The sequence below is a fragment of the Ziziphus jujuba genome, chromosome 4, assembly GCF_031755915.1.
Source record: "Ziziphus jujuba cultivar Dongzao chromosome 4, ASM3175591v1".
NCBI lineage: Eukaryota > Viridiplantae > Streptophyta > Magnoliopsida > Rosales > Rhamnaceae > Ziziphus > Ziziphus jujuba.
The window spans coordinates 33,574,795-33,589,903 of NC_083382.1; the positions used below are offsets into that span (position 1 = coordinate 33,574,795).

A 15,109-nucleotide genomic window follows, 5' to 3' on the forward strand; every position below is an offset into this window, starting at 1 on the left:
TTTAATAAAAAATGTTAGCTTTGCTGTTACTATGCAAAGCAAAACCGATACTTTTTTTTTTTTAAATATCGGTTTTGGTGCAACTCAGCATGCAAACGGACGACACCATAGAACTACCTTCTATATATATATATATATACACACACACATATATACATATATTTTGATTTTGGTTGGCTAGTTAAAAAATTCACAAATTGACCACAGAAAAAATAAAATTAGAAAATATTAAGTTTGGTAAATAGAAAAGGGCTGGTATAAAGAGAGCACGACGAGGTCAACACTGAGTGGTAGATCATAGGTCATACACCGTTACACCTACTGGATACTGATGATGAGCAAGCAAGCTGGCATATATAAATTATAGAAGCAATTTCACCAACCAACCATGCATCCCGTTTCCAGTGGATAGACGTTAGCGAGGTTTCTTCAAACTGCATTATTATATATATTTTCATGGACCATCATCATCATGATCAGTAGCTTAAAGAGTATCAAAAACCAACCATACATATGTAATATATTTTAAGCAAGGATGATGATCATGCATGCTGGGTGTGTGCGTGTCTCTCTCATATGATCATATATTTTGTATTATTTATAATGTGTATGATTTCTTGATGTATCCAATAAAGAGGATGTCTTTATTTATTTATTTTTAATTAAATTATTGTTCTTTCAAAAATCAGAAGAAGAGAGGAGTTAATATTAATGAACTCCAAATCCCAGAAATTATGGCCATTAATAGTGCAGACGGAAGGAGTTGCCGCATATGGTACTACGGAAAATGAGATCTATTCTCTGGAGATTAAATTTTTAAAATATATATGTATAAAGTAGTCCCAAGACCCCATGCTCGTGCACCACATGCAAATTATAACCATGTTCCAAGACAAATTTCCAGCATCATAGTCAGACTCGCATTAGCTGTCTACCTCATCTCTATTGTATGTTCATCAAACTTGCACATTATTTTTAATATCACACACACATTCACACTGCTTCTACTCCATCTTATATATAAAGTTGGATCCAAAGTTGCAAACATAGCCCAAACTTTTGTATTCCGAACTTGAAACATGGTCCTCACAAATCACAAGCCCAATATGTGAGTCCCAATGCAACCAGCAAATAGGAATATTCTATTCCATATTTTTTGTGTAAAAATAACATTGTTCGTCCCCATATCCATCATATTTAATATGCTAGCTATGAAACCAAGAAACATTTTGGTGAGAAAAGCCCATATTCTATGTTTCTATTGTATAGATAAACTTTTATTCTCCAACAATCCATACTGTTCATCCAATGAGGACAATCCATATGTACATTACCTATTTAGTATTTACCGTGGTGTTTTGCTGTGCTCAACAGTCACTGCTAGACATAAATCCTAGCGGAATGCGTGGCTATAGTCGTGGAAATGGAAGTTTTTATAGATGAAGTGAGCCAACCATCTTGAAGCTGCATAGCACAGAACTGCCACTGAAACTGCTGTACTTCTCACTGCCACTGATGTCATACTCTGCTTCGTTGCAGCAACAATTCCAATTATAGTAATAGAGACGAGTTTCAGCACAACTTCCAGCACGTTAAGACCTTTATATGCAGCACTGCAACTACGGCAGTTTACCACATGGCTCCAATACCTGAAAAGATTATCCAAAGAGAAACTTCTATGAATAACGATTCAGCTTTCGTGGAAAAATAAATCCACTCAAAGGCAAGAGATGATTGTAAATCCTTATTTTATTGGCACAATTTTTCCTAAAGGATTAAACCCTGATGTATAAGTTTTTAAGATGCGGTATGCATGTTGAATTGTGGATGAATGTGGCTTACCTGTCCATCAGTTGTTCCCTTGGAGGAGTTGGAGGAAGAGCCCCGTTGAACTTGCCTCTCCAATCAACTTGACCATTAGAGTACTCGATGAGCCACTTTCTGAAACCAATAACTTGGGCATCAGACTTTGTTGGTGTAAAACATGCCTTCTGCCAATTTGCAGGGCCGATGTCCATAATCTTGCGCTCCTATAAGAAAGGATTCAAGAATCAGATGATATAACCCAAATGAGGTATGATATTTTCCCAACACGTGTGAGCAGTAATGTGCTGCTTGTCAATGGAGAGAAGGAGTCACTGATCACCATAACAAAATGCAATTGTGTTGTGCACGAGATGAACAATTTCTATCCTGTCTATAGAAGTTTAACCATCATTGAAATTGAAAATGTGTAATGAATTGAAAAATTATCATGCAACGACTGGAATGTTCCTTTGCTATAACATAAACCATAACAAAGCTGGGTTCATTGATTATGTTTCATAATAACTAATACAAGCAATCAATATAAGCTTAATAGAACTGATGGTTATATTGAGGGCATCAGTAAATCATAACGATATCAGATCCTATTAGAAGCGTCCAGTGTCCATGAAATATAACGGGAAAAAGAAAATTGTACATGGGAGAGAGAGAGTCAATAAAGTCTAGAGTATTGGATAAAAAGAAAAATATCAGCTTTGACAGAAAATAATTTCTAATCTCCTCATAGAATTATAAGTCACCTCAACATGAAGAAGATACAAATCTGAATCCAGGATCAAGTTTTGTCCAACATGGAACATCCACCGTGGAACAATTTTGTCGATCCAAATCCCAAAATTCCTTGGGAAGGCCCATATCAATCTGCTGTTACCCGGGCTAACTGGAATGCAAATAAAAACTAAACCAAATCTCTTTCCAGCTGGTGGCTCCTTAATGAACAAAAAATGGATGAATAAAGTTAGTAAAATAGAATGAAAGAAAAAAATAAATAAATAAAAGAAAGAGAGAAGAGAAAATCTAGCTACCATGGATTGTGCTGACACAGCATATTAACAATATGGATCAACATAATGTATTACCTTTTTTGTTCCAGCTGATGATGCAGCCCCATTATCTTCATCTTGTGGACGAGATAAATAAGAATGATACACACATGGTGGAATAAATACACTAAGGCCTACTTCCTGCCTTGAAATGAAACCATTTATGTCTAGCTTCTGCAGGCTCAGTTCAAGTGGTCTGCCTCCTTCTCTATCAGCCTTATCTGCGAAAGAAATGTAGCACAAGTTGTGTGATTCTTGTATATATAAAGAGAAGTGATGAACATAATAATGACATAAGAAATGGATTTCCCCAAAGTTCTTATTTACTTTTAGGCTTTGGAACTTGCATTATTCCATAATGTGCATATACGACATGTGCAGGGTCCATGAGATTGTCAATCAAGACATCATATCTGGAAATGCAAAATGGAAATCAAGCAAAATTCAATTATATGTTCATACAGCTGCGGAAAAGGTAAAAAATAATTCATATGCCATAGTAGTTAAACATCATAAAACAATTTCAGCTTGTTATTTTCTTCTCTTATATTGGAAAATAGTTTAGATTCCTTTTATATAGAAGAATTATGCTGCTACACATGTAAATATGTCTACAAAGCTTTTAAAAATGAAAAGTATAATTTTTCAATAGAAAACAAACTTTATAGTGGTAGTAGTCAGAATACTCTTGGCAATACCCGTAAGGAATGTCTCTATTTCCCATTAACTTGGTAAATGATGGATCATCTAGTTCTGGGATGTAGGGGGGTCTTTTCTCCTTGAGAATATCTTTGTATTTAGGGTCAGTGTTTGGCCAAAACCATACAATGTCGTTCTGCACAGTGTTTGGATAAGCAGCTACACATGCTTTCTTGAAAGTGTGAACCTGCATATAATATGTTCAAAAGGTTAACAGCCATCATCTTGTCCAAATATACTAAAGCTAGCACTTGTAAATTCACACTTGTTTCTCAACACAATAGTTTATTGAAGATTTCTGAATATAAAACATCCAAGAATGTACAAGGAACAGAGAGTTGTATAACTACTTAGATCACAATTATGCAGAGATGGATTTGTAATGATAGCATGCGAGATGATTCAGAAAAATAAGAACTGTTTCGAGTCTGCTTCACCTATGCAGCATAAATTTGATGGCTGTATCTATCTTTAGTGCATTGTAGACAAGAAAAAGGAAAAATTTAAAGAAACTGAGATAGATATCCATATTTTATTCCTGATGTGGACCGATTAACTTGTATGCAACTTTTTTATTCCCTCCCAAAAAAAAAAAAAAAAAAAAAAGGAACTTGGGGTTAAAATAATGGGCACGGGATACTTATAACTTTTGTAAGAACAAAAGTAAGAAGACACATACAAAAGCATTCAATTTTGCTGTCTTTTTTGGAACTTGGTGTGCTTTCCTTGTCACTTCATGTAAACTGCATGCAATTTAGCCTAGAAGAAGATACTAATACACACAGAACAAAAAGTAAAGACAAGAGACAAGGCGTTCAATTACCGGTGGACCACTGGGGGGCGCTTGCGGGATAAACTTGCAGTCTCCAGACCCATTAAAACACCAACCATGGTACACACACTGCAACCTACCCCACTGATCAATCCTCCCTTCAGATAGTGGGGCCAACCTATGAGGGCAAGTGTCATCGAACACCTTCCAAGCACTCTCATTCCTATCCCACCACACCACCAAATCAATTCCCATCACCTTCTTTCCATGTGGCTTCCTCTTGTCCAGGTCACAAACCGGCATAATCGGGTACCACTGCGAATACCAATCAAATTTCTCGTTCTGGGTTTGGGTTTCAAGCTCTCCCTGAGGTGGGTCTGCAGGCTCTGTTGAAACAGAAGATGGCATTGCAGTGAAAAGCTTGGATTTTGAAGCGTTTCGTTGATGTGCTGATGAGAAAGACCAACTGGGTATTGGTCTAGAATTCAAGAAAAAGGGTCCTTTGGATTGGGTTTTGGCAACTTTGGTGGGAATACTGTGAAGTGAATGAATAGGTGAAGCTCTCAGAGCTTCCATTATTGGGAAATTTTCAGTTTTCAGAACACAGACAAGACTACAGGAAGGATAGAAAGTAAGAGAAGAGCCCTAGTCTGTGTACATTCAACACTCAAAAGAATAATACTGAGAAAGTACGCAACTGGGGGCTTAGTTAAAAACTGAAGGCTGGGATTTCAAATGGGGGTTTTGAGCAAATTATAGAGAGGAGTGGATAATATGTTTGGAATGTGTGAAAGGGCGATAATACAAATATACAAGGTTAAGCGTGTGGTTCGAAAGCTCAGGATGTCAGTTAGTTAATGCTGCTGATTTACATTTTGACCATTTGCTTCTTGTGGCATCCAAATTGACACGTATTTTTACTTATTTATTTTTGGCGAGGAACGCCATCATCATCTTTCCATAATTTCATTCATCATGCATGCATGATAACAATGATGACTAAAGCTTCCGCCTTGCACATAGCTTTATTATTTTCCATAAATAAATTTCATATTTCCATGTCTCTTCTTAAAAATCTATGGTGTTTGAAAAATCATCAATCAATATTAAGAAGATTTTCATTCCAATACTTTTACAAAGTTATAAAAGGGAAAGAGTCCTTTCAAAATTAATTATGTAGAATCCAGTAAAATTACAGAATGCAGGCTTAAAAATTACAGACATCAGACAAGCATAAAGAGAAAGCTTGTAAAGAGAGAGCTTAAATAGCTTGCTAAATGCTGAATTTATTTGCAACTTTTTGCTTTGCATCGTGTGATGATGGGCTTCTTTCCTATCAAAACATAAAACTAATTAAAAAAAAAAAAAAAAAAGGAAAAAAGAAGAAGAAGAAGACAAGGCCAGGTCTCCTTTGATACAAATTGTACAAACGTGGATATTTCTTTATTGCTGAATTTTCTCTTCTTATATAACAAGCCTTATTTGCCGGGGAAAATTTCAACTATAAAAAGATATTCAGTGGAAAGGATTTAGAAAATGGAAAGATGAAAAATTTAGAAAATGGAAAGATGAAAAAACATGTTTGCAAGATACTGACCTATTTGTCAGCCCCAACAGCCTCGGCAGTTTCCTGTGAGCTAACATATATACACATAGAATGAATATTTGGTTTTATGAATTATGATCATCCTTTTTTTTCCGTTATAAGACATACTTGTGAATGACTAATGAAATTCCTTACAAAATGGAACCATTTTACATGAGACAAGTGTTTGATTATTTTAGTGGGTTTCTCATGATTGTATTGATTAAACTAATCAGTATTAATAATCACAAACAAAATGCCACTTACTTGAGTTTTACTTATGTCTCTCCTTTTTCTTTTTCTTTTTCCTTTTTTTTTTTCCTGTCTTCTTTTATTTATCTATTTTTTGGGGACAAAATCTACTTTCCCCTCTTTTTCTTAATTATCTTAAAAAACCATGTTAATAATCAAATCTTAACTAAAAAAAAAATTAATAATTCTTTCTACTCTTTTTCGTTTTATTATATATCAAATGAAACAAGTTCCGTTTCTCTAACTGCATAGCAAAATATATAGAAATTTCTATCATAAATAACGTGTAATTAGAAAAGTGCTTAAATTATATCATTTTACAACTTGAAGAAAGAAAATTGTAATTTTTTTTTAATGTATATCTGAAATTTTGTTAATTTGGGGTTTTTAATATAAATGCAATTTAATTACCTGATAAATATAATAGAAAAATAGTTTTTAGCAAAAACATAAAAATAAAATAAAATAAAATAATTTTTAAAAAAACAAAAAAAAAAAAAGGGAAGGAGTGAAAATGAGATGGCAGTAGATGAGGCGGTGGAGTAAGGAGGGAGCAAGCGGAATTTGCTGAGAGAGACAATCCAACCAAAGCCGTCTCAGCCTCTTCTTCTTCTTCTTCATGAAATCCAAGTAAGTAAACTTCAAAGTCACATTTTCTTCAACTTCTCTGATTCCCCACTTACTCCAATTCTCTTCTCTCCATTTTTTTCAATATATCACTTTCTCTCCCCCACACACCCCGCCAATTTTTTGTCTCGATCGATTTCAAGATCTGATTTTGATTCAAACTATGAGTATTGGGTTTTCTGGGAAACAAAACCCATGAAAGAATCGAATCCGACCACCGAGCCCATTGGGCACAACCTCGTTAACCTCATAAGCAACCGCTGCTTCGCAGTGTTCGTGTTGTCGGTCCTCATATTTACTGTGATTGCCATCACCTACCAGCCTCCAGATCCATGGCTCGATTCAGCATCTCCGGCCATGACCAAGATCTTCACGCAACGCGAGAACGCCACCTTCAAAAATGACAACTCAATCCTCAAAACCGGCGAGGATTTTCTTCTCCCCGTTGACAACGCCACCTTATCGGCAGCGGCCGCACCGGCCATTGCGCCGGCTTCTTCGTCTAATCCCGTCTCCGACGACGATGTGGTGATCGAGAAATCCGACGCTGTAATTATCAGTACCAATTCGACAAGCCCGAAATTGAGTTGCGACTTGTTGGAAAGAGTGAACTGTTCGGACCCTCTAGCTCTGGTGGCAATCAAGAAGTTCAATTCGAAGGTGTTCAAGTCCATTGCGTTCCTGGAGTACCAGACTCCGGTAAACGGATCCAAACCCAACGAGTGTGATGTGTCCTGGAGGTTTCGAAACAAAAAGGAGAATTCTTGGAGAAAATACAGGGATTTTAGGAGGTTCAAGTTTGGATTCGACGATAATTGCGGGTACAAAGTGGTCCACGCAAGCGGGTGGCATTCGGGTATCAATGCCCGTCGCTCAAGAACCAGGGTTGGTAATGCCACAAAGGGCGTGAAAGTTTCGCCGCCGATTCGGGACGAGGAGATAAATGACACCATCCCAAGCTTGGGATCGGAGATGAACTTCAGGAAAGGAAGGTACTTGTACTATTCTCGTGGTGGTGATTATTGTAAAGGAATGAATCATTATATGTGGAGTTTCTTGTGTGGTTTGGGTGAGGCCATGTATTTGAATAGGACTTTTGTTATGGATTTTAGTGTGTGTCTCTCTGCAACTTATAATCCTAGCAATAAAGATGAGGAGGGGAAAGATTTCCGATACTATTTCGATTTTGAGCATCTTAAGGAGGTTGCCTCCATTGTTGAGGAGGGTGAATTCTTAAGAGATTGGAAGAAATGGGATCGCGGGCATAAGAGGAAACTTCCGGTTAGGAAGGTTGTGAGCTATAAGACCACCCCCATGCAGCTTAAGAAGGATAGGAATGCCATCATTTGGAGGCAGTTTGATGCCCCTGAGCCTGAGAATTACTGGTACAGGGTCTGTGAAGGACAAGCTGCCAAGTACATTCAAAGACCTTGGCATGCTCTGTGGAAATCCAAGAGGTTGATGAATATTGTTACTGAGATCAGTGGCAGAATGGACTGGGATTTCGATGCTGCTCATGTGGTTCGAGGAGAGAAGGCCCAGAATAAGGAGCTGTGGCCGCATTTAGATTATGATACTTCCCCTGAAATGCTTCTTGAGAAGCTTAAAGGGATGGTTCAGCCATGGAGGAATTTGTATATAGCCACCAATGAACCTTTCTATAATTACTTTGATAAACTAAGGTCTCAGTACAAGGTTCATTTGCTTGATGATTACAAGGAACTGTGGGGAAGTACAAGTGAGTGGTACAATGAGACTAAGCTCTTGAACGATGGTCGACCTGTTGAGTTTGATGGATACATGAGAGTGGCGGTGGATACAGAGGTCCTTTACAGGGCAAAGAAACGAGTGGAAACGTTTTATGATTTGACAAAAGATTGCAAGGATGGAATCAATACTTGCTGATCAGGTTGCCAATGATACCATTTGTTGCTTTTTATTATATTTTGATTCAGTTTCTGAAATGATACTATTGGGTTCACTTCAGGCTTCGATTGTATTTTCTTGTCTTGTTGGTTTAGTACGATTGGCAATACCTGTTGATCACAAGAAGCTTGTATTTGTACTATAAATTACAACTTGTTTTGGCCTGTGGCACCGTTTTTCCTCCTCCGAGTTGTTGCCTATGTTGTGCAATTTAATGAAGTATTCTCATTTTCCTTCTCCCATTTTGTCTAACACATGAAGATAAGCAGAATAATAATTGAAAATGATTTTAATGGCTTACTTCATTGATATAAGAGATTCACATTTCCTTGGAATCCTAGGAATCTATGTTGCGTGATCCAGCTCATGGATCGCATTTAAAAATTTCTGACTCATTTAGTGAAAGTGAAAAAATTGTTACATTTTCCTCTTAGGCTATAACCCAGATAGCAGAGTAGGCTCTCACTTCAGTACAATGTTGCTTCCTGAAAATAACCATAAACTGCTAAGCTTCGTTTTGTATAGGTTCTTGGGTAGTTTATAGATAATGCAAATGGAATCCTTAAACTGAAGATTGAAAAATAGTGTGATGTAAAAATTCAACCTTCCTTTTAACTCGTAAAAGTTAAGTTTGTGAAATCAGTCTTCAAAAGCAAATTTAGGCTTGCATTGACAAGTAAGCCTGCATTCCCGTTTCAGCTCTAAACAAAAAATTATGTGTAAACAATTTTGCATGAAGCAATCTTTCAAAAAGTTACAGGTAGATGCAACGCCCGTATCTTCTTGGAAGATAAAAAAAATGTAAAAGGGATTAGCAACTAGAAGTTTCTATTGTGGTTCTGTTCATGGTTCCAGCTTTGACTTGGTGCCACTTGATCGTGCAGAGGTATGTATTCCTACAGATACACACGAAAGTGCTTTTAGTTTTAGCAGCATATTTAATATAACAATAAAAAAGAAACACATGGATTTTTTTTCCATTTTTCTCTGGTCCTCTTAAAAAAATTCAAAATATTTAAAGCAACGTGGAATGGCATTAATGCAAAGGAAAGTTGAAGTGCACCTCCATCCTCTGTATCAGCTCTGCAGCAGTTGTTGCAGGAATGACAATGCTTCTGGCAGATGGATCAATAAATCCTTCTTCAACTCCTTTGTCGAATACACCAAGTAAGCAATCATAATAGCCATCAACATTTAACAGGCCCACCTGTTGGTGAAACCATTAATATGTACTGCTTAATTTGATTGTAGCTCTAGCTTTGTTTTTAGCTTTAAGTAAGATCATTATATTTTTGAGACTTTCTTTAGAGCATTTTCATGGATTGCCTTTGCCATGTCTCAAACTTATCAGCAATCTGCATGTGTTAAAGAATCCATTTTGTTTTAGAAAGAAAAAGTTAAAAGTTCAATCAATTTTATTTTCATACTTTTGATTTGAACAGGTGATTTAAAAGTTCAATTGAAACAATTCAATCATTTAATGAGAAGAAAAGAAGAAGCAGGATTTCACTTTTCACCTTATCATTATCTTCCATCAATCTATAATGTTCAAATTTCTAGGGGTAAAAGTACAAAAGGAGAATATGAGCCACACTTTCTATGTAAAAGATTCAAAAAGTCTCATTTCGACTTTACCGGCGGCTACTAGATTGTTGTGACACCAAACACGCTAAAAATAAGATTTAAAAGAGGAGAGAAATATATCTATATCTATATCTATCTATATATATATATATATATGTTTTATTTTTTTTTTCGCTGAAGAAGAGAGAAATATTATGAGCCCTCAAATGGGTGTTAAGTCTTAATCATGGCCGTCACTATAATAATTTGGGCGGCTGTCAATTTGAAGGGCCAGAACTGACTCATAACCGCATACACCATATGACTCGGTCCCCGATTTTGATGGTTTGATTAAGAAATCAATCTGCTAATTCATTAAAGCGATTAGAGATTGAATGGTTCCACGCATCTTTTTTAACCTTTTTTTACAAGTAAAATAAAGTTTTCCCTTTAAAGACAAAGTGGCAAAGATAAAAGGTTCTAGAGCTTGAATTCACATCCCAATATAAAAAATAAATAAATAAAGTAAAATAAAGTTAACATAAAAATAATAATAATAATAATAATAAAGTAAAACAAAGTTAACATTTAAAAAAAAAGCTTCTTCATCTAAAGAAAAAGACTTGGATCATTCATGCTAATTTAGTAAGCCTTCTATTTGCCTTGCAACGGCAATGAATCATTGATAACGAGTCATTAATATGCGGTGTGAAATGAAGAAACTTGCACTTTTCCTTTAAATTTTTTTGTCTTCTTATATTTTATTGGGCAATGGAGCCCATAATATACAGGGTGATATAGTCTCCCACAATATGATATGGAACATTAATTTTAATTTTAAAATAGAACATAGTCACCTAGCATATTCTGAACTTCATTGTAAAGAAGAATGGGATTGTGTAGATAATATATATGTATATATATATGTGTGTGTGTATATAAGGAATAGTGTTGGTCTTTATCAAACGTCAATTTGACAATGAAAAAGAAAAGCACTTTAATGATGAATGAGTAACTAATGATAAATAAGAGAAATACTAGAAATCAAAATATTGACTTCTACTTGTAGATTAATCATCTTAGGGAGGACTTCTAACAGCCAACTTACTAAACCTCTGGCTAAGTTATGTATAATACAATCTGATTGGGAAAGTGAGAAATAAGTAGTTTTGGTGAAAATATTATAGAGAACAAACTTCCTAATTGAATGAAAGCAAAGAAATTTATCTACTTATATATATATATATATATATATATATATGCAAGAATTTTCTAGTCAAGAAATTCTTAATTTTATTAAATAGCATAACAAATGTTAAAGGTTATCATATAATAGATATATTATTTTGATGAAAAATCATCATAATTTTCCATATCATCTCTTGATTTGCTATCAATTGAGGTTGGTGTAGTTAATATGCTCATTAAACCCATAAGATCATTGGTTCAAAACATAACTCCTCCCTTTAAAATTAGACATGCCCCCCTCCCCTCCCTCGCCAGTAATGACAATTTACTGGGGTCATTTACATATAACTTTCTATAAATATATATATATATATATATATAGTTTGAAACAGTTATTTGAACTTACAGGTTTGTTATGGATTCCCAGCTGTGACCAAGTTATCATCTCAAGCAGCTCCTCCATGGTTCCATATCCTCCTTAAAAACCCCAAAAGAAAAACCAAGAATTTCAAATGTTTAAGTACTTATAGTTTTTGTTATATATGATGAAGTTAGTATTTTGGTTAATTGGGAAAACATATATATATATATATATATCTATACCAGGCAGTGCAATAAAAGCATCAGCTCGACGAGCCATCTCAGCTTTTCTTTCATGCATATCCGATACAATTATAACTTCTCCCACTGAGCTTCCCGATATCTGCAGCACTTGGCAATCAACTTATAATTAATTAATTCCTTCATTAGCTACTAGTTAATCAATTAAGGACATACATATATAGAGAGACCAGAGATTTCATACCTCAAGTGGAATAAGCGCTTTTGGAATAACTCTTAACACAAACAAATTAAAAAAAAAAAAAAAGAAAAAAAAAAAGAAAGAAAATCAATGAACTTCATTTGGTATTACAGCAATATTTGGAATATATATATATATGTAAAAAAATTGTTAAATAAACTCCAAAAGAGGCAGCCTTTGATAATATAATATAATTAATGTTTATTATTGACTTGGTTTTTCTCTTACCCAAGAACATGACATCCACCATCATGAACAGTTTGTGAAACTAACCCCATCAGTCCTCCACTCCCTCCTCCATAAACCAAATCCATCTTCCTCGCTACCTGCATCAACAAAAACCCACAAAAAATATGTGTTTATATATAATATATATATATATATACACACATAATAGAAAGAAAGAGAGAAGAGAGGACGAGTATATAGATATATAAACACCAATACCAATTCTCTTCCAAGATCAAGAGCTGCATCACTGAATATTTTTCTGTGCCCTGAATTACTGCCACAGAAGACACACACCGTTCTAAACTTGCCCATTATTTCTTCACACTACACCTCTAAGGCTGAAGGCTCCAACACAAATATTTAAGAATTAATTAATAGCTGTAGAACCAATTAAGTCTTCACACGCAAGTCTCTCTCTAGCTATCTCTACATGTACATTTTATAATATAATATAATATATTATAAAAGCATAATAATGTTTGTTTATTAATCAAGTATATTAGTTCTCTGTCGTAGGACTTGCATATATATATATATATATATGCGCAGGAATATGGCACGTGAGAGGTACTGTGATGTCCATGGCCCAAGCATATGGAAAATAATATGTTTTTAAAGAGTCAAAGGAGATTCTTCTTCCCTTTCTTTTCCAATATGCTTGTATTATATATTTATCAGATTTCCTTTGGTGGGTGCACCAATTATAAGACACGCTTTTTACCTGCTTGTCCAAATATATATATATATATATATATGGAAGCAGATGAATATTCATCCATCCTAGCCGGCTCTCAGATTTGGAAGTCTGATTAGGTGATCTTGTGTTTCGCGTGGTTGGTTTCGTATCACATAGAAAAAAAAGGGAGCTCGATCCATCTCTCGTTCCACAAACACAATCATATATGTATATATAGATATATATATAATCCTATTCACGAGGTTGGACATGTTATCTTAGATGGCGGCAATCTTTCTAAGCAGAAAGTTAGCTTCTTCTTTTTTTTTTTGACATGAATTATATGTTATTTATGTGAAAAAAAGAAAACTTTCGTTGCGTGGAAAGATTAATTCCTCCATTTAGAATAAAATGGATGAATAAAATAAAATATATATATATATATATATATATATTTCACATCTTTAGGTGCTGTCATATATAGTGTCCCCTTGTCGCTCCCATTAATTTGAGTGGCTGAAAAATAAGTTTTAATGCTAAACCAAGGATTTTCCTTTCTTCACTATTATTATTTTGTTTTATCCCTTTAGTCATATATATATATATATATATATATACACACACATACATATGTACATATAAATGCTAAAGTATGATATCCTTTTGGGAAATCTCAGCCATCCAATATTAGCTAGGACAGACCTTTTATTCTCCCTTTATATTATATCAGTTTTGTCATCTCTTAAGTTGGCGAATTTTTAGTTGACGATGATGCATCAAATCCGGACATAAGAAAGTATTTTATGAAACATTTATTTCACCTCAGCAAGCACATCTACTGTGGTGTTTAGCTTTATTCATTTTTTTGCCTTATTTACGGTTAAGTACAAAACTACACATGTTAAAACATTATATATATGTATATATATTTATGAATTTAGAAATAATTTATTTCAAATTTTCTGGATTTAGATCTAGACTTCTCCTTCTTTTTTTTTTTTTTTTTTAAGATTTGAGTTGCTAAGTGGCTGGAAAAAAAAAAACAAAAAAAAATCCTCATTGTAGACAGGAACCATTCTAACCGCCAAGAAAACTCAACTAGCACAGCCGTTGGGAAGAAGCCTAGCCTTGCCACCGCCGAAAGACCCATAATCATAAGTTGTGCCACAGCTGACAAACCAAATCATAGCCAGTTGCTGCCGTGAAGAAGTCACTGCGAGATCTGCAGCTTCTCGGCCTTCAACCTCAACGTGTTTTCCTTTTTCATTTAAGTGACTTTTTATTTTTTTTAATTTGGAAAACTAAAATATTTTTGTACTTCGCTATAAACACATGAAAAAAAAAAAAAAAAAATTCTTGATACCACAATAGATGTAGTGTGGTAAAATAACTGTTTTATATAACACTTTCTCATACCATATAATATTAATCCCGACCACCTATTGACATCCATAAATTAATAATTTACAAAAGTATGTTAAACTAAAATTAATATATGATGCATTCATACCAAATTATATGTCACATAAATTATTACATCTAACAAGAAGTCTTTGTTTAGCAAATGGCAATTTGAATGTCCAACGGATACATGCATGTCAAATTGATTATATGGCGCTAATTTGTTTTTATTAGCCTAAGGTTTTTGTTTCCTAATTATTAGAAGATATTCAATGTCACACACATATACATATATATATAAACGAGGAGGAAGAAAAGTAGAAATTTGCTAGCTAGCTAGTTCAGAAATTGGTGAATATGGCCTTTGGCGTCGCATCAACTATCAAGAACCTGAAGTGTCATTAAGATATACTTTTTAAAAAAGTTAATTAAAGCTTTTGTCCAAAAAAAATAACGTGTTTTTTTTAGTGGGAGCTGCGGAGGGGAATTTAGCATGGAAATTAATCAAAGAGGCTTA

At 34.6% G+C, this 15,109-nt stretch overlaps 3 protein-coding genes across 4 annotated transcripts; 1 reads left to right on the forward strand and 2 right to left on the reverse strand.

Annotated features, from left to right (window-relative positions):
• Nucleotides 1-1,038: 1,038 nt before the first annotated feature.
• On the reverse strand, nucleotides 1,039-5,133 carry LOC107415021 (protochlorophyllide-dependent translocon component 52, chloroplastic). The gene is made up of 7 exons (XM_016023270.4): nucleotides 4,393-5,133; nucleotides 3,569-3,756; nucleotides 3,198-3,283; nucleotides 2,907-3,091; nucleotides 2,568-2,756; nucleotides 1,843-2,030; nucleotides 1,039-1,649 (listed from the first exon to the last, which is right to left on the reverse strand). Exons 1-7 carry the CDS (start codon nucleotides 4,915-4,917, stop codon nucleotides 1,394-1,396), a joined length of 1,617 nt encoding a protein of 538 aa, XP_015878756.1. The 5' UTR covers nucleotides 4,918-5,133; the 3' UTR covers nucleotides 1,039-1,393.
• A 1,548-nt stretch (nucleotides 5,134-6,681) lies between these two features.
• LOC107415075 (uncharacterized) lies at nucleotides 6,682-8,971 on the forward strand. The gene has a single exon (XM_016023350.4). It carries the CDS (start codon nucleotides 7,001-7,003, stop codon nucleotides 8,708-8,710), a length of 1,710 nt encoding a protein of 569 aa, XP_015878836.2. The 5' UTR covers nucleotides 6,682-7,000; the 3' UTR covers nucleotides 8,711-8,971.
• Nucleotides 8,972-9,376: 405 nt separating this feature from the next.
• LOC107415076 (cytokinin riboside 5'-monophosphate phosphoribohydrolase LOG8) lies at nucleotides 9,377-13,116 on the reverse strand. Of its 2 annotated transcripts, XM_016023351.4 has the most exons (7): nucleotides 12,732-13,077; nucleotides 12,513-12,610; nucleotides 12,288-12,318; nucleotides 12,086-12,185; nucleotides 11,889-11,959; nucleotides 9,795-9,938; nucleotides 9,377-9,627 (listed from the first exon to the last, which is right to left on the reverse strand). In XM_016023351.4, the coding sequence occupies exons 1-7, from the start codon at nucleotides 12,825-12,827 to the stop codon at nucleotides 9,550-9,552; spliced, it is 618 nt and encodes a 205-aa protein (XP_015878837.1). In that variant the 5' UTR covers nucleotides 12,828-13,077; the 3' UTR covers nucleotides 9,377-9,549. The 2 variants fall into 2 exon arrangements, with proteins under 2 accessions (XP_015878837.1, XP_015878838.1); XM_016023352.4 differs by lacking the exons at nucleotides 9,377-9,627; nucleotides 9,795-9,938 and adding an exon at nucleotides 10,236-10,658 and having other exon boundaries at nucleotides 12,732-13,116.
• Nucleotides 13,117-15,109: the final 1,993 nt, after the last annotated feature.